This window comes from Phascolarctos cinereus, unplaced genomic scaffold, assembly GCF_003287225.1.
Source record: "Phascolarctos cinereus isolate Bilbo 61053 unplaced genomic scaffold, phaCin_HiC Scaffold_2;HRSCAF=192, whole genome shotgun sequence".
In the NCBI taxonomy this organism is placed as follows: domain Eukaryota; kingdom Metazoa; phylum Chordata; class Mammalia; order Diprotodontia; family Phascolarctidae; genus Phascolarctos; species Phascolarctos cinereus.
This window is the reverse complement of record NW_027555625.1, coordinates 2502727-2520924: the sequence shown is the minus strand read 5'-3', so window position 1 is coordinate 2520924 and position 18198 is coordinate 2502727. Positions and strand designations below refer to the sequence as shown.

The 18198-nt window shown below is 45.6% G+C and overlaps 1 protein-coding gene across 1 annotated transcript in view; it reads left to right on the top strand.

The window, feature by feature from the left end:
- TDRD15 (tudor domain containing 15) overlaps positions 1-12175 on the top strand; it is a 41181-nt gene extending 29006 nt beyond the window's left edge. The window contains exons 3-4 of the mRNA XM_020967468.2: positions 6274-6387; positions 9974-12175. Of these exons, the coding sequence (XP_020823127.1) occupies positions 6274-6387; positions 9974-10041 (182 nt within the window). The 3' untranslated portion in view covers positions 10042-12175. The remainder of the gene's footprint in view (positions 1-6273; positions 6388-9973) is intronic.
- The last annotated feature ends 6023 nt before the right edge of the window (positions 12176-18198 follow it).

Below are 18198 nucleotides of genomic sequence, written 5' to 3'. Positions count from 1 at the left end.
GCAAACGTGTGCCCAAGTATAACTTTAAAGAGAGGAGCTAACCTGGTGCCCATGGGATCATTGTGCTGCCCTTCACCACCCCCCCAGTCATTATGGGAGGGTGAGGAGAAGGAGGTCTGGGGCTGCCTTTACAGAAAGAGTGAGATAGGACAAAATGGTGAGGTGGGGCTAGCCAGAAGAACCTGGCTGTTGTCAGTCAATAAACATTTAGTGAATGCCTACTGTGTGCCAGGCACGTATATCAAGTGTTGGGGATGCAGAAGAATCCCTTGCCATCCAGTGGGGGAAGACGACATGTACAAACTATGTACAGATATTCTTTATACAGGATAAAAGGAAACTTGTCGTCAGAGCATAGGCTCTAACATTAAGGGGAATCACAAAGCCTGCTCATGGAAGGTGAGGTTTTGGCTGGCGCTTGAAGGAAGCCAGGAAGCAGAGAGGTGGAGGGAGAGGGGGTGTTGTCAGTGTGGAGCAGCCAGCCAGAGTGAATTCTTAGGGTTGTGAGATGGAGGGTCTTGGGCAAGTAACAGTGCAGAGCTCAGAGTCACTGGGTTGTAGAATGTGGGGTGGGGGTAGAGAGGGTGTAAGGTATGAGAAGACTGGGAAAAAGGTGGTGGGTGGGCAAGTTATGAGGGGGTTTGAATGCCAAAGAGAGGACTTTATATTTGATCTGGAGGTCTTAGAGAACCTCTAGAGTTTATTGAATGGGAGGGGGGTGGGTGACATAGTCAGACCTGTCTTTAGGAGGAGGGAAGGTGTCAGGCATTGGTCTAAATGCTTTACTGACATTCACATTTAATCCTTGCAACAACTCTGGGAAATCAGTGCTATTATTATCTCCATTTTGCAGATGAGGGAGGAAACTGAGGCAGACAAGTTTCTGTGACTTAATTGCCTAGGGTCATCCACCTGGTAGGTGTCTGACTTGACTCTAGGCCCAGCACTCTGTGTGCTGTGGTGCTCACTAGCTGCCTCTAAGATCACTTTGGTGGCTGTTGTACTAGTCCAGGTATGAAGTGACCAGGGCCTGCACCAGGAGGGGGCCGGTGTCAGAGGAGAGACGAGAGGGGACATTTGGGAGATGCTGCAAAGGTGAAATTGACAGGCCTTGGCACCGTGTTGGATCTGGGAGCCCAAAGGAACTGGGAGGAGGGTGCTGCCTTTGACAGTCATGGAGGGGAAGAGTTTGGGGGCAAGACTGCGAATTTGGTTTTGGACATGTTGAGTTTGAAATGTCTGCTGGACGTCCAGTTGGAGGTTCCTGAGTTCTCAGCAATAATTCTGTCTTATTTCTGTGCTTCTGTATTTTGTTTGGTTTCACTTTGCCCCTTATTTCCTAAGGTCTTGGTGTGGAAGATTTCCTCAAATCCAGATAATATGAGGGGGCATGTGCAGCCTTAAGAGTTCATGTGGGAGCTCAAGGTTAGAGAGAGCAATGCCACCACAACTTGGGATAAGGATTTGGGGGGCAGAGGTGGGGTGGGGATTACCTCCAAGATCCTGTTCCCAAGCTCCCTGAAACATTTGGGGCCAAGACCAGTTTACTCACATCCTTTTTTATTCTTGAGCCTCTCTAGAACTCTGAGGGGGGGACGTTCCCTTGGTGCTTGAGATTCAGAGCAGTGGGGCTCTGTACCCAGACCAACTTGTGAGAAGATGGTGAAAGCCCAGAATGTTCTTCCCTTCTGTGCTGTTCCTTCTCTAGAGATAATGGCCTCTGACAACTCGGACCTGGAGCTCAGGTTTGGGCCATCCCCCAGCTTGCTTTTTGGAGACAAAACCTTTCCTTCCCTTTTGAGGACTCTCATAGGCTCACAGGCTGAGCTTCTTGCTCCCTTGACTGGTTATTCAGGTGCAGTGTGTTACAAGAATGGACATACTTGTATAAAGCCAAGAGCTAAATGCGGGGTCAGGGGGGAGTTTATCCCAAGAGTGATATGAACAGTTTGCCCTGCCATGGTCTGAAGTACCAAGACCACCTGTGTTGGCCTGTCTCGTGTTCCACACCAGGGTTGGCTCCTGAGAAGTTGACTGCATAATTAAGCCAAAGAAGGTGTTTATAGAATTTTTAGAAGTTATATAATTTTAAAAGTAACTGAAATATATTCTTCATATCACATTACTTTATAAATGTAAAAAAAAACCATCTGAAAAGCTTAGTAATCATGATAGAGATTACATGCTAAATGTGAAACCGATGAGGGGGTGTCAGTATAGAACATCCAAAAGGAATCTCGGGTTTTTGGGGCAACTCTGTGGGTCTGCCTTTCTGAGGCCCCGTGCCACTCTTCATCAGCAGGAGACTTTGCCAGGGAGCATGCTCAAATTCAAACAGTCCATGGAAGCTGTGTCCTGCAGGTGCCTGGTGACCGTGGGAGGTCTGGTCTGCTTTGGAGAATGTTGATGGAGAAACACATGAGGCAGAGGCAGCTAGCTTGCCACTCCTGGGAAGGCCTGGGGGTTTGGAAGGCTTTTGCTCATGGAGTTTTCAGAGGACGCCTGCCGGCCCCACTCCCTGCAGCTGCTCCTCAGACCAAGTCTTTGTCCTGCTTATCTAGGAGCTCCGCTTCAAAGGAAGTACAGAGGACTCGGATCCTCCCATTTTGGAACTTCTGAATGGGGGAAGGAAGAGAAGAGCAGGAGCCTGACTCTTTGGGGCCCTGTTCTTTGCCTTCTTGCCTTAGAGAAGTTCTTGCTCGTTAGTCACCTGAATGCCTCATCAATACCTTGTGTTATGTTTTAGGACTTCTGCCCTCCCTTCCCCTTAGATGTGAAAAAGGATTAGATGGGCTTTGTTCATTTTTCTGTGCTCACCTCGTTGACAGTGTCTTCATTCTAGGCGCCAGGGAGCTCCATCTTTGTGCCCTTCCCTATTTCTTGCGTTTCACAAGATCTCCATGAAGTAGTGAAAGCATGAAATAGCCCTGGGGTGAGTTGGGACTTAATGTTGTATTGGATGGCGATCCCTCATAATCCAGCGTCCTACCACTTTGGGGAGATGCCCATGCCATAGAGGAGGTTTGTAACGTGAGACAAGTTTGGGTTTTTGTTAAGTGACTTCATTTTTAGGCCTGAAATCCTTGGCAAAAAAAAGAGTTGTATAAGATGTGTTTCATTACTGCATGTGGGTCGACCTCTGATACACATGGTGGTGGGACCTCGGGCAGCTTATGGGATAGTTTGGCTCGATGGCTCAGTGCTACAGGCTGAAGAGGAGGTACCTGCTCTGGTTCATGGGCCTTCCTCATTCAAGAGTCACCCAGGCTGACAAGATCACAGGTCTGGCCCTCACCCCTGGACTGAGCTTTCTTAACCATCCTGTGAAATGCAAAAAAATGAGAGGGGCCATGAAAAAGGAACTGCAGCTGTTTGGTTTCATTGAATGATTCTGTTTAGCCAGCTTACTTTTTAGAAATTGTTTAAATTCCCGGTATTCAGAATGGGTCATGTTTGAATTAGTGTTTTTGTGTTACCCATAGCTATTAATAAATCAAATATACAAAAATGCCAGTTACTAAAACATGGATAGAGTCCTGGACCTCAAATTAGGAAGACTTGATTTCATATCTTGCTTCGGGTGCTTAATAACTGTGATCCTGGGAAGGTCACGTTACCTCTGTCTGCCTTAGTTTCCTCATTTGTAAAATGGGAATAATGATAGCACCTGCCTCTCAGCTTTGCTGTGATGGTAACATTTGTAAAGTGCTTTACAAATCTTAAAGCACAGTACATGTGCCAGCTATTATTACAGCATCAATTAGTTTGTAAAGCCGGATGAGGTCACTTAAATCTTGGCGTTATGAGCACATGAGAATTACTCACATTTATAAAGCATCTCAAGATTCACAAAGCACTGGCCTTGTGTTCATCTGGTGAAGTAAGTAATCCACAAATGATTCCATTGTTTTGAATGGAGATTAAATGTGTTTGTGTCACTGTGTTAGCTTGTTAGCGGACTGTACGTTTTCTATTTTAGCCACTTGTGTTAACTGACACTAAACTGGATGCTGGATGACTTAGTTGCTAATTTAAACTTTTTATAATCGTTGCCAGTTCCCAAATTTGAATCTAGGTGCCCTAAACTACTAGAGATGGAACCAGGAGAACAGAAAGATTCTCTGTTCACTCCTAGAGGTGACAGAGAGCCACTGGAGTTGATTGAGTAGGGAGATGACGTGATCAGGCCTGCCCCTTTAGGAAGATCACTCTGACAGCTGAGTGGAGGACGGACTGGCTCGGGCAGAAGCTTGTGGCCAGCGGTGCCCCCCCTCATCTATTCTAGCAGTCCCTGGGCGGCGAGATGCGAGCCTGCCCCAGAGTGGGGACAGCAGCAGCAGCAGAGGAGAGATGGGGGCCTGTGGGAGAGATGTGACTAAGGTAAAGTCAGGAGGGCATGGCTAGGGATTGTGAGTGGGGGTTGAGAGACTGAGAAATGGAAGATGACCCTGAATTTTGGGTCTAGGTGACTGGGAGGATGGTGGTAGGAAAATTTTGGAGGGAAAAGTATGAGTTCAGTTGTGAACTTGCTCACGGGACATCCAATTTTATACGTCCATTTGATAATTAGAGATGCATGATAGGACCCTAGTCAGGAGACAGAATTATCTGTGTAGAAATGGAAGGGAAACCTTGGGTTTTCTTCTGAGCACAAAGTTGGAGAGAGCTCATCCAGCCAGTAGGTATGCACATATGATGTGGGAGTCATTTACTAGAGTAAATGCAGGAACAGTCCTGGCTCTTGGGATATCCATAGTGTCTCTAGTTGAGGAGATGAGAAATGAACAAAGAGAAAACAGACCCTACAAAGAGATGATGCATGGTAGGTATAAAGACAGCTGTGAAGAACATTCGCAGGCTAATGAGAGAGGAGTTTGGGCCATGGCTATTGTTGGGTGCCCGGATTTCCTCTGGCTGAGGAGGGTTAGGGTTTGTGAGTGGGAAAGTGCATTCCCCAGCGAGTGAGGGCCAAGAAGTGTGTTCATGCAGCAAGCCTTTCTTCTGCCCCAGCTATGATCTGGGGCTTGGAACTAGAGGGTGAAAGCACTAACAGCTGGGGAGATCAGGGAAATTCTTTGTAGAAGGTAGTCCCTAAATGGAACCTTGGGTGAGTTAGGGGATTCAAGACACCGAGGCAAGGAGAGAGGTCATCCCAGGCATGTGGACCAGCTTGTGCAGTGTCTGGGAGGTAAGAGATTGGGATGTTGTGAAGTAGGCAGGAGCTGGAGGTGGGGGCACCAAAGTCAGATCAGTCAGAAAAGGTGGGCTGGGGCCGGGCCGGACTTTAATGGCTCCGCCACAGGGTTTGCATGTTTATCCAAGAAGCACCAAGGAGCCACTGAGCTGCTTGGATTGGTGAAGCTGTGCTTTGGGATGATCACATAGGCAGTGATGGGGAGGAGAGACAAGTTAAGGGAGAACTGAATAGCCTCTGAAGGTAGGTGATACCTTTGTCGGGGCAGAGGAGACATGGGAGAGATGTAGAAGGGAACTCGGTGGCATTTGGTAACTGATCAGCTCTGGATGTTGTGACAGAGGGCCTGCCTGAGGGTGGCGCCAAGGCTATTTTAAGTGAGTGTGAGGAAGGTCTTTTGTTTTGTAAGGTTATGGGGAGCCCCTGAAAGGTTTTGAGCAGCTGTGATGTTCTTAGCCTTAAACATTAGTTAACGTCAGACTGCTTATCTCAATGGCTTTTGTGAGGAAATTGTAGAAGTGTCATTGTTTAGGCTGTCATGGGCTGGCATCAAAGTGGAAATGTCTTGTAGTCTCTTAGACGTAAAAGTTTGTCCGTGATTCAGGGAGCAAGGTTCTACCTGCATGTATTGCTTTAGGAGTTGTCTTAGAAACAGTTCTGGCCGTAATTTTTCAAAATTGTCTGTTTGAACTTAGCAAGCTTTGAAATGAGAAAAAACCAAGTTATTTAGGTAAATACTACTGTATAACTTAAGAATGATTTCACATTGATTGCTGTGTTTTTAAGAAAGGATTTGTGTAGTTGAAGAACAATGTATTTCTAAGTATAACATCAGTTTAAAAATACAAGAAAATAAATGAAAAACAGCTGGCCTTTAATTGCAGCAAATGGGGCTAACCTTGGTGGTTTCCTAGCCACGTGTCCTGTCCCCCCCCCCCCCACCAAGTTAGCGTTTGAGTAACAAGATCCGTGGACTGAAAAATCTTTGGCTCTAACTAGTGTCATAAAAGGGATGGTAACTAGGCCGGTGGTGCATTAACCCTAGCAAGCCCAGAGCTGGTGTTTTTGTTGTTTTTCAGAGGACGGAGGTGAGAACTTGGGTCATTCATGCATTAGTTTGCCGACCACTGTTCAAAAGGAACGTAGTTCTGGAAGCCATGAGGCATGCCACGGATCCACAATGTGTGGTGATGGTAAGTACCTGAAAAAGGCCTGAAGGACAACAGATTTCCCACATTTTCTGTTCCTCTCCTCTTTGCTGCAGAAATCTTCCCTCAGAGATTCGTTCATCTGATTCAGCAAATATTTATCACGTGCTGCTCGTGAATAGAGTGTGGTGTTCAGTTGGGGGCAGATGATGTGTTCTGGTATAAGGCATTGTTACTCATGCTGTGGAAATGGGATGGGATGCACACAAATGAGCCTGATACATAACAAGTGCAAAGATGCATGAGAGAAGGCCAAACAAAGCTGGCTTTGATGAGGTGGCAGATCTGGGGAGGGAGTCATGGCGGGCTTCTGAGCACCCGCTGAGTATTTGAGTTGGATATCAAAGGAAGATGAGGTATTCTGTAGCCTGAGGAGAGGAAGGCTGTCCAAGCACAGGGAGCAGCCTCAGATGATGGTTTGCGGGTGAGAGTGTGGGGTGTAGACCAGCTACACGTGGTGCTGAGATGTGGGGATACTGTAGACAGAAATGATGGAGCTTAGACTTGAGTGGGGAGACAAGCAGGCCAGTGTGGAGGGGGCATGAGGAGCAGCAGGGATACGGGGTTCTGAACATGTAGCTGGCCACCGAGGTGGGAGGGAGGGCATGTCTCTGCCTTCATGCAGCAGTCTCCACCCTTCCCCCTCTCTGCAAGTGCCCTTGATGATTCCATTCTGTCCCGTCTTCTCCATCTTCTTGACCTTGGAGTCACTGTCCTTTTCCAGTCTTCAGTTTCTTCCTCCTTACTGTATCTTTCCATGCTGTCTAAAGAATTCTCAAGTCTCATCGATCTTTACAAATCTCCTGCAGACCCTTGTGGTTCACTCTGTCCATATCTCTCCCATCTCCCCATCTCTCTTTAAGCCAGACTCTGTGGAAAGCTCTCTGCGTTTCTTGACTCCATTTCTTCACCTTTTACTCCACAATTTTTGTATTCTAGGTGCCAGCATCATTACTCAATTGAATGGCTCTCTGCAGAGTTAGTGAGCATCTCTTAATGGCCAGATCTGATGGCCTTTTCTCTTCCTCTCTTTACCCCTCTGACCACCCTCCCTCCCTCCCTCCCTCCTGGATGCTCATCCCTCTCTGGTTTCCATGATGCTGTTTTTCCTTGGTTGTCCATCCCATCTGATCTCCATCTTTCCTGCTGATTGATCCATGTGGTTATCCCTAGCCTCGGCCCTGTCTGTATGACTTCATCTCCAACCATAGCTTTATTTATTTATCCTCTCTTTGGATGATTTTCAGGTTGACATAGCTAGCTTTTCTCTTTCAACAGCTCCCATCCTGGGGCACCAGTTGCCAGTTGGGATTTTTCAACTTCACTATGTACTCTGGCCCACCTGGGAGGATTCAACTACTCAGTAGCTGTTCAGCTAGTTCCAAATCCCCCTATGTCTCCCCTGATCATTCCAGTGATACCATTATTCATCCACTTTCCCAGACTCACAAGTAGGGTGTTTTTTTCACTTTTCCTTGTCTCATGGTTCCTATCAGTTGTGGAATCTTGTTGTCCCCATCTGACCCCTTTCCTCTACTCAGCTGTCTTCCTGGTCACCCCCAACCCCTGCTACCTGAACTGTTGCAGTCACTTCCCAAGGGGTCTTCATGCTATACGTCTCTCCCTCTCCAGGCTGTCTGCCATACAGCTGTCAAACATTTCCCAAAGTGCAGAGCTTTATGTCACACCTCTGCTAGTAAACTCCAGGTGTTCTTCATTGTCTCTCGGATCAAATGCAGACTTCTTTGGTTGGTATTTTTAAGTCTCTTCTCCCTTCTTTTCCTGCCTTATCACTCACTTTCTGACTCCCTCCCCTTTGAGGGTGGTTTTCTTGGGGGCCACATCTTAGTGTATGTCAGCCTCTCCCATGCTGGGTAATTTATGGTTTGCCAGCCTAGGTCTCTGTCCCAAGTGATTTTTGGAGAGACAGAACTGTCCCCAGGTGGATGTCACATTCTGAGCTGGGGAAATGAGGACACATATAAAGTGACTAAATAGAAATAACTACAAAGTTGGTAAATAGAAGGTGGGCTTCATGCAGAAGGTGGGTCTTGAGACAAATCTGAAGGAAGAGAAGGGCTCTGAGGCAGACGTGAGGAGAGGAGAACATTCCAGGCCAAGGCACAGAGGAGTGCAGACGGAAGGCCATGAGCAGGGCACCAGGTGAGGGACGGGGGAATGTCCAGTGAGGCAGAAAACATAGGGTAAATCCAGGTAGAAGAGGGCTTGCCAAGCCAATCCTAGGGGTTCCTGTTGTATCCTAGAGGCAGTGAGGAGCCGTAGTCAGAAGGGCCTCTGAGGAAATCATTTTGGCAGCACAGTGAGAAGTAGGATGGTCTGGAGTGGTGAGAGATTTGAGGCAGGGAAGCCAGTGATAAGCCTCTTGTTGTATCTAGGTGAGAGGGGATGAAGGCCTGAACCTGAAGGAGAGGAAGACAGTAGAAAGGATGAGATTTTGCAGTTGGTGCCATGGGATGAGAGTCGGGGAGGAATCAAGGCCAATGCCAAGGTCGTGAACTGAGGTGATGAGTGGGATTGGTGGTCGCTTTGACAGAAACCGAGGAGTTTTGTGGTGAGGATAACAAGTTCCATTGTGAATGTGTTGAGTTTGAAATGTCTCTGGGGCACTGAGTATGAAATGTCCAAAAAGCAATTGGTGATGGGGGCCTGCAGCCCAAGGGAGACTGAGCCTGGCCATGTAGACCTGGGAGTCTTCTACATAGATATAACGGCTAACCCCCTAGAAGCTGAGGTCACCAAGGGAGAAGAGAAGAGGTTCTAGGACAGAACCTTGGGGACCATCCAAGTTAGGGCATGATATGGATAATGAGCCGGCAGACGGGAGAACTAGGAGAGGATAGTGTCACGACCCCATGAGTGGGGGGGAAGGGAAGATGAATGTTTAGGAGAGAGGGTGTTCAGATGCTTCAGAGAGAAAAAGACCATCAGGTACATGAGATCTAGGATGGTAGGGACAGGTGAAGGTTTGTTAAGGATGATGTGTGAAGGTAGGCAGAGGTAGAGGATTTAGGGAGGGGGATGATGGAGGATTCAGTCTGCTGGAGGAGGGGTAGGCCTAGGCCACGTCTCTGTCTGAGACTGTGGCTAGAGTGCCTGATGATGGAAAAGGGGTTTGGAGATGAAGAGAATGTAAGAGGAGGGAAACACGATCAATACTTGCTAAGACTGCTTGGAGGAGAAAGCAAAGTCTCCTGGGTAGTTGAAGCAGGTGTCAAATTAATGTAGGTATGCTCAGTGTCAGTTGGGTAAAAGCTTTCTGAAGAGAGCCTTGAGTGGCAGAGTGAGATTCAGTGGCTCCAAATCTGCTTTGTTGGGGATAATGATTGTTCACATTTTAATGACTAAAAGTTGGAAAATAACGTCCAGAAATGATAATGACTAAGTACTGAAAACCATCCCTTCAAAGTTCACATGGGTCTGATGGGATGGTTGCTGTCTCTCAACTTTGCAGAGCTGCCTATGTTTGGGGTAAAAGTGACCTTTTTAGGCCACAGTGTTTGTCATTTTCTTTTATTAAAATACCACATAATCCTGCCATTTCTTTCCTTAGCTGTTGAACATTCCAGTGATTTTCTTCAGTTCGAGGATGGACAGCTGAAGAGGAACCTCACTTCATGAGGATGGTTTGCTTTCCTGGCCATCTGGGAGGTTTTGTTCTTGTTTTTCTTTTTTTGTTATAAAGTGTGGTTTCAGTTATTTTGGTTAAACTTTTACATTAGTGTTGAAATGAAAAGATCACAATTTTCATGAAGTATTCCCAACTTGGCATTTTTACCTAAGCTCGATCACAGTCCCAGTTTGTCTTATGTCTTTCCCAGGGGGTTGTTTTAGGGTTTTTGCCAATGGTAGAAACAGACACACTTTGAAAAGGGGATGTTTTGCTAAGTTTCTTTACATTAGCATTAAAGGATTGATTTTTTTCCTTGTTTTAGGCAAAAATTTAAATTGGTTTAAGGCTTGTGTAAACACAGTGATACACCTAAAATAAGTCCTTGTCAACTTTAAATTTAGCGAGTTTTATTGAAGTAGCAATGGAAGATAGTTAATAGGTTCAGATTTAAGTGGGGCTTCAAGGCAGCAAGAAGCACATGGCACGCATAAGACTGGCTTCAGTTTTTTTATTCGATTTGTCTTTTTTAAAAATTTTTTTTTGTTTTTTGTTTTTGGGGTTTTTTTTTTTGGCTAGGCAGTGGGGTTAAGTGATTTGCCCAAGGTCACACAGCTGGTACATGTTAAGTGTCTAAGGCTAGATTTGAACTCAGGTCCTCCTGACTCCAGGGCTGTTGCTCTATCCACTGTACCATGTAGCTGCCCCCGATTTGTCTTTTTTAATTGGATAATTATTTGTTGTGAGAGATTTTGGCTGCTTTGCATGGTTCTGACACGTGTCGAGGGAAAATCTCAAAAGATTATTTTAAAGGAGTCACTTGACCTTTTAAATGCCTTTTTGATATTGGGACTTTGGGGCAACTGGGTGAGGTGGTGGATAGAGCTTCCAGCTTGGAATCAGGAAGACCTGAGTTATAATCCAGCCATAGACATTTACTAGCTGTGTGACCCTGAGCAAGTCACTTAACCCTGTTTGCCTCAGTTTCCTCATCTATAAAATGAGCTGGAGAAGGAAATGGCAAACTGCTCCAGTATCTCTGCCAAGAAAACCTTCATGGGGTCACAGAGAATTGGACAAAACTGAACTTAACCACAAAAAAATGAAACTTTGCTGTGATGCATTAGGAACCCTTTCAGATTTTCTGGCCAGTGTGCTGGCAGGGAGCCCACTGAGAGCAGCAGGGCTGTGGAGGGGAGCATCAGCAAGGAGGGTACTGGGTAGTACTGGTCTTGTGCACGACAATTACAGATTAAAAATCCCTTGGGTTTATCATGTATCTGGAGCCTACCCCACCCACTCGTCCCTTTTGACTTTTCTGTAGAAGCTGCACCAAGCATCACTGAATTCTGCCTTGTTTCTCAACTCTTCTAGATGAAGGTTCTCCTGCTCCTTGTCACAGAGCCTTTCCTACAAATTGCCTTAATATGTTCAGATATTTGATTGGCCTTGGTGTGTGTTTTAAGTTTTAAAAATATCAGAATGTGTTCTAAGTTAAGTTTTAAAAAATTAAAAAAATATTCTTTTCATTTTGAAAGTTACACAAGAAGTTTTACTCTGTTTGTGCTCTTTGGAAATGCCTCTAAAACTGTTGTTACTTTTTTCTGCCGTCATGTTTCATGTAAATTGCATGAAGTGTAAAAGGTGCCTCCAGAAAACAAGCTAGCATTTTATCTCCCTAAACCATCATTACACATTTGGCAAATGTTCATTTTGTGTCTGTTTGGATGCAGACTGATTTAAAGATGTTGTGCATTTATGTTTGAAAATTTAAACGGTGAGAGAAGCTATCTTTTGGACCTGAGATTTGTCATTCCTGGGTCTTAATTTTTGTTGCTTGAAGGTTTCTCTCTGATTTTTGAGGTAGATTTGGTCATTGAAGAACTTTATAATTGCCAAGTTTATGTGTGAAGAGTTTGTAAATGTAAGTTCCATTTGCAACATCGCCAGGATTATTGGCATTTAGTTTTTAAGAATTCCTGTTGTTCTGTATGATAACATATATCATGTGTTTTTGTTTAGCAACTTCAATGGCACTGAAATTCTTTGGTGAAAAATGGCAGATCATTAAAAAAAATCATTGTAACATTTGGTTTCTTTAATGTAGCATCTGACAGGTATCTCTATTAAAGCGTTTAAATTACATCCAACTTGAGTCTGACTTTTTTGTTTAGCTTCTTTCTTTACAGTGAAATGTGTTGAATTGGACTGAAATGCTCAATCCACTTTTAAATGGGTTTCAAACAAGTATTATAAGCTGTTTTCCTAAGTAGATGCCTTGCTGTAGTTTTCCCGTTGCTGTTAATAGGACCATTGCAATTAATGCAGCGACTCTGCCCCGAAACGTGCCATCTCCAGGTCCAAGAATTCCAGGGTCCTTTCATCCACCATAATTCATTGGCTTTCAACCTCTCCTTGTACCTTCCCTTTGTCTGCACCATGAGTGCCAATCCCTTGGCCCTTCAGTGCTCTCCTAGGCCTTCTCCCACGTGCTAGCCACTCTGTCCTCTTCTCACCATCTTGAAGCCTTGGTGAAACAAGGTTCCTCTATGCTGCTGTCCTCTCTTGAAGCCTTGACACCTGTGCTGGCCAAGCCGCAGCCTTGGGTCCTTCTCACTGTTTGTTGCCTTTGTTTTTTTTTTTTTTGTCTTTTTTTTTTGTTTTTGCTAGGCAGTGGGGTTAAGTGTCACACAGCCAGTGTCAAGTGTCTGAGGCCGGATTTGAACTCGACTCCTCCTGACTGCAGGGCCGGTGCTCTGTCCACTACACCACCTAGCTGCCCCTGTTTGTTGCCTTTGCACCTGCACACGCATGTGCTGCTAAACAAAGGTAGGGAGTGTCCATTATCAGTGTGTTACCTCAATCTTGGCTGGGCTCACTGCTGCCAGGAAGTCCCGTTCTACCTCTCTGGTTGGCCACTGCCCCACTCCCCACTGTGGCTCTTCCACCCCATGGCTTCCCCTTCCCTGGCTTGCTCAACTGAGAACCTTGACTTGCGTAGGAAAAAAGTGGAGGCCGTTTTCTGTGAGCTTCCTCTTCTCCCATCATTCAGGTGCTTTCTGCTCCTGTCTCCCATGATGAAGTGGCTCTCCTCCTTACCAAGGCAGACCCCTCTGTCTGCTCAGGAGATCCCATTCAGTCCCATCTCCTCCAACAAATGGCTTCCTCTGTCATTACCACTCTTATTTTAAATCTCTCTCTTTCTCTACTGGCTCCTTCCTGAGTACCTATAGACGGGCCCGTGTCTCTCCTGTCTTCAGAAAAACCTCTCCTGTCCCCACTAGCTATCCTCCTATATCTCTTCTCTCCTTTTTAGCTAAACTCCGAAAGGCTGACTCCACTTTTTCTGCTCTCGCTCTCTTAACCCCTTACGGCCTAGCTTCTGACTTGATCATTCCAGCAAAACTGCCCTCTCCAAACTTCCTAGTGGTCTTGTAGTTGCCAAAGCCAGTGGCTTTCTTCTCCATCTTCACTGTCCTCATCCTCTCTACAGCCTCTGATACCGTTGGTCACTCTCCTGGAGACTCCTCTCTGGGTTTTTGGGGCTGTCTCTCTCCCGGTTCTCTTACCTCTTTGCCCCTTCTCCGTCTCCTCTGCTGGACCCTCCTCCATATCGTGCCCTGTGCCTGTAGGTGCCCCTCAGGGTCCTGCCCTGGGCCCTCTTCTCCCTCTAGACTAGTTCATTTGGGGAGCTCATCAGCTTCCGTGGGTTTAATGACCGTCTCTGCGCTGATGATTCTCAGATCTGCCGGTCTGGCCCCACTCTCTGCTGACTTCCAGTCTTACATTTGCGAATGCCTCTCAGACATCTCAGACCGGGTGTCTCGTAGACGTCTTAAACTTGACGTGTTCAAACAGCTTGGGATTTTTCCTCCTAGAACCTTCCCCCTCCTCCCTTGCGTCTTATTGTAAAGGGCGGTGCCACCTTCCCAGTTGCTTGGGCTCCTACCCTGCGAGTCCCTGGAATCCTCGCTCTGCCTCCGTGTCCAGTTGTTGCCCAGCCCTGTTGGTTTCTTTGTTGCACCATCTCTCCCATGTGCCCTCTTTCCTCCTCTGATCCTGGTGCAGGGCCTTATCACTCCTGCGTGGACTGTTGCAGTAGCTGCTGGGAGGTCTGCCTGCCTCAGGTCTCCAGGCCATTCTCCATTCCGCCTCTAAAGTGCCTTTCCTAAAATGCAAGTCTGTGACAGGGTCACCCCCGTTCAGTGAATTCCATTATCTGCACATTGCCTCTGAGATCAAAGTGCTCTGGCATTCAAAGCCTTGCATGTCTGGCTCCATCCCCCCTTTCCAGTCTTCTTACACCTTGCTCTCCAACACAGACTCTTGGGTCCAGTGCTCTACTAGCTGCTTCTGTATTGATTTTTTCCTTCGATGTCTCATCTGTAGGAGATAATTACTCCTTTTTATCTCTCCCTACAGTTCTGTTTCTTTTAGAATCACCGCATCATACTCAGCTCAGCCCAAGCCCTTCTTTCAAACTACACAGATAATTATGGTGATCTGATTGATCTTTAATGTTTACCTTATATCTCTCCTGGATGTTATGTCAAATTTCCCTTAAGTTCTGGAGTTTTTGTCAGAAGTCTTTCAGTTCATTGAATGTCCATTTTTTTTTTTTCACTCAGGATTATATTTAACTTTGCAGGGTGAATTACGCTTGGTTGTAATCCCAGCTCTCTTGCTCTATGACTATAGTATTCTAAGACCTGCAGGCCTTCAACATAGTAGCTGCTGGCTCTTGTGTAATCCTTATTGCAGCTCCATAATATTTAAATTGTTTTTTTCTTGCTGCCTCCAATATTTTCTCCTTAACCTGGAAGCTTGGACACTTGGCTATGATATTCCTGTAAGTATTCCTCCTGGGATCTCTTTTAGGTGGCAATCAGTGGATTTTTCTATTTCGGTTTTGTCTTCTTGTTCTGGAACTTGAGGGCAATTTTCCTTGATAGTTTCTTGTAATATTGTGTTAGGATTTTTTATCATGTTTTTCAAGCAGTCTGACTATTCTTGTTATTTCTCCTTGATCTTTTCTCCAGATCAGTTGGTTTTCTGATGAGATATTTAATTCTTTTGATTTTGTTTTATTATTTCTTCGTGTCTTAGAGCATTGTTTGCTTCCCTTTGCCCAATTCTTTTTTTAAGGAATTATTTTCTTCCTTAAAATTTTGATTCTCTACTTCCAGTTGGTTGACTTTCTTTTCATGATTTTCTTGGATTGCTCTTATTTTTTTCACTAATTTTTCCTCTCTCTCTCTTATTTGATTTTTTTTTTTGAGTGAGGCAATCAGGGTTAAATGACTTGCCCAGGGTCACACAGCCAGTAGTAAATGTCAAATGTCTGAGGCTGGATTTGAACTCAGGGCCTCCTGACTCCAAGGCCAGAGTTCTGTCTACTGCGCCACCTAGCTGCCCCCCCTTATTTGATTTTTAAAGTCCTTTTAAAGTTCTTCCAAGAAATCTTTTGTGCTTGGGACCAGTAGTTTCTCATTAGCAAGGAGCTTTTTAACAAAGGAGCTTTTTTTAGCTTCATGATCGTCCTCTGAATAGGAACCCAGATCTTCTCTATCCCCATAACAACTATCTATGGTGGGATTCTTAATCCTTTGCTTACTTTTTTTTTTTGTGGGGGGTTTATTTTGTTTTTAGCAGCTATTAGTGTAATTGCGTGGTAGTCCCAAGGTGTGGGGGGTGATGCTTCAAGCCTCAGATCCTTCTTACTGTTATTTCCTTCGGCTTTGTGGCCCAGATTTGGGCTCTCCTCTCCACTCCTAAGCCACAGCTTGGGCCCCCAGCCCCAGTCCCACAAATGGTTGTGCTCTGTGCAGTCCCTCTAGTGGCTGCAAACTACTGCTGTCTGCTCTTCCCTGGAACTGAACCGAGGAACAGTGCTCTCTTGCAAGTGCCCGCAGTCAGCAGGGTCCGGGCCCTTTGCTCTTGCACTCACCAAATGTGTGCTGGCTACTTCTCCCCCTCAGCGGCAGCCCGACCCAGGATGCATCTGGTCAGCACGGCTGTACTTGGCACCTTTCGACAGTGGAAGGTTGTTTCATCTCCTCCTGCTCAGCCATCAGATCCCCACACTGTCGGCGAGATGATGGTTTCTGAGGCTGAGGCTGCGTCTCTACCCCACTCGGGCCGAACCTCCTCCCCTAGAAGTTGGGTCTTTCCTGAGGTCTTCTCAAAATGCCTTAAGACACTGCTTTACCCCGTGTTTGTTTCTGCTTCTCTGAGGCGATGGTCTGTGTTTTTTGGGGGAGGAAATTTGGAGAGCTGAAAGTTTTCTGACCTACTCTGCCATCTTCCAAGAATCCTCTCCCTGGATAGTCTTTAAAATTTGGCGTGGCCCCACATTCATTTATCCCCTGACCATTCTGATGCTGAGGTCAGCCTCTCTGAACTCCACTGTAGTGGTCCCCAGACAATGGTCAGACAGGCTGTCACTAATGTGGTAGAGCTTGCCTACACTCGCCTCTCATGTCTAGTTCAATTAGGTAAATATTCGTTAAGTGCCTTTTGTATCCAGGACACTTTCCTGAATACCTTTAACTGCTAAATCTCTGCTTAGTGACATGCTAAGCTATTTCTTACTATGGTATTTATTATAGCAAATGCTTGACTGTCAGTCTCCCTCAGGGACCTGATCACTGAGTAACCAATGTTCTTTTGGAGAACTGAAGATTACTCTTGCTAAGCATCAGACTTAAATCTTTCTAAAATGAACAAATGCTTACCTGAGTTCTTAGGAATGCTATGAAAAACTGACTCATTGCAGCAAACGTTTTTTTGGTGGCAAAGTTGAGCTGGCTGTTGTTTTCCAGAAGAAAGTTCCTGAAAGCTGTGCCCACACACCACAAATTCTGCCCAGCCCTACCTAAGCCCCACTGGGGAGAGGGTCATTGCCAAGGGCTTAGCTTCATAGCAACCTTCAGAAATGTAGACACACACAGCAGTTTGGATTGCTGGACAAGCCTTCATGTTGGCCATTCATGGATTTGTGAAATATGGAAGCGTGCAGAATATATGGAAACATGATCACTTTTGCAGGCATTACTTTTTTTTTAAAATACAGTTACAATTTTTCAGTGGTATTTACTGACCTCTAGTGGCATTAAGGTTTGTGCTGTATTATTGACACATTTATATTTATTTTCCAACTCTACCTTTTTAAAGTATGTTTTGTTATTACCCTTTAAAATTAAAAAAAAACCTGATTATCCTTCTATTAGATAGATTTGTACCTAATACAGATCTTTTGCAGATACTACCCTATCAAGGCTTGTCTCACCTTCCTCTAGGCACTGATTACCTGTCTGCTCCTTCTCTTTCTCCTTTGCTGGATCCTTCTGTGATCACACCCTCTGACCACAGGTGTTCCTCAAGGTTCTGTCTTGGGCCCTCTGCTCTTCTCCCTCTATCATACTTCCTTTGGGGATCTCATCAACTCTGTGGATTAATGACCGTCTCTGTGCTGGTGATTCTCAGAGCTACCTTTCCTGCCTCAGTCTCTCTGCTGACCTCCAATCTCTCATGTTCTACTGCCCTTCTGAATCTTAGCTGAATGTTTTATAGACATCTTAAAGTCAGTATGTCCAAAACAACTTGTGATCTTTTCTTCTAACCCCCCCCCCCACCTTCCCTATTTCAGCAGAGGGCAACACTCTCCTCCTGGTGCCCCAGGCTCCTAAGCTAAGAGTCATCCTGGGCTCTTTAACATTTATCCCCCAAATCTAAGCTGTACCAAGGCCTGTAGAATCTGCCTTTGTAACATGGCTCAAATACACCCCCTTCTCACCTCTGATACCCACCCCCCCCCAGTGCAGCCCCTCGTCATCCTACACATGTATTATCGTAATAGTTGCTGGTGGGTCTGCTTCAAATCCATCCTTCATCCAGTCACTAAAGTGCAATTCTGATCATATTATCTTCCCCCCCTCTCCCCCGAGCCCCATACTCAATAAACATTCCTCTCTCAATTTGGAAAGCCCTTAATCTTTCCTCCCATTAGAAATCAGATTGCCTAATTTTGTGTCCTGGCTTGCATCCTGTTTTCTTTTAATTAACTGGTCTTGATTAATTGTTTTCAATGCATAAAAAACTCTCATTCTGTATTCAGTGTCTTTGAACTAACTGTGGAGTCCACTGACCTGTTTATTATGCCTGTTTTG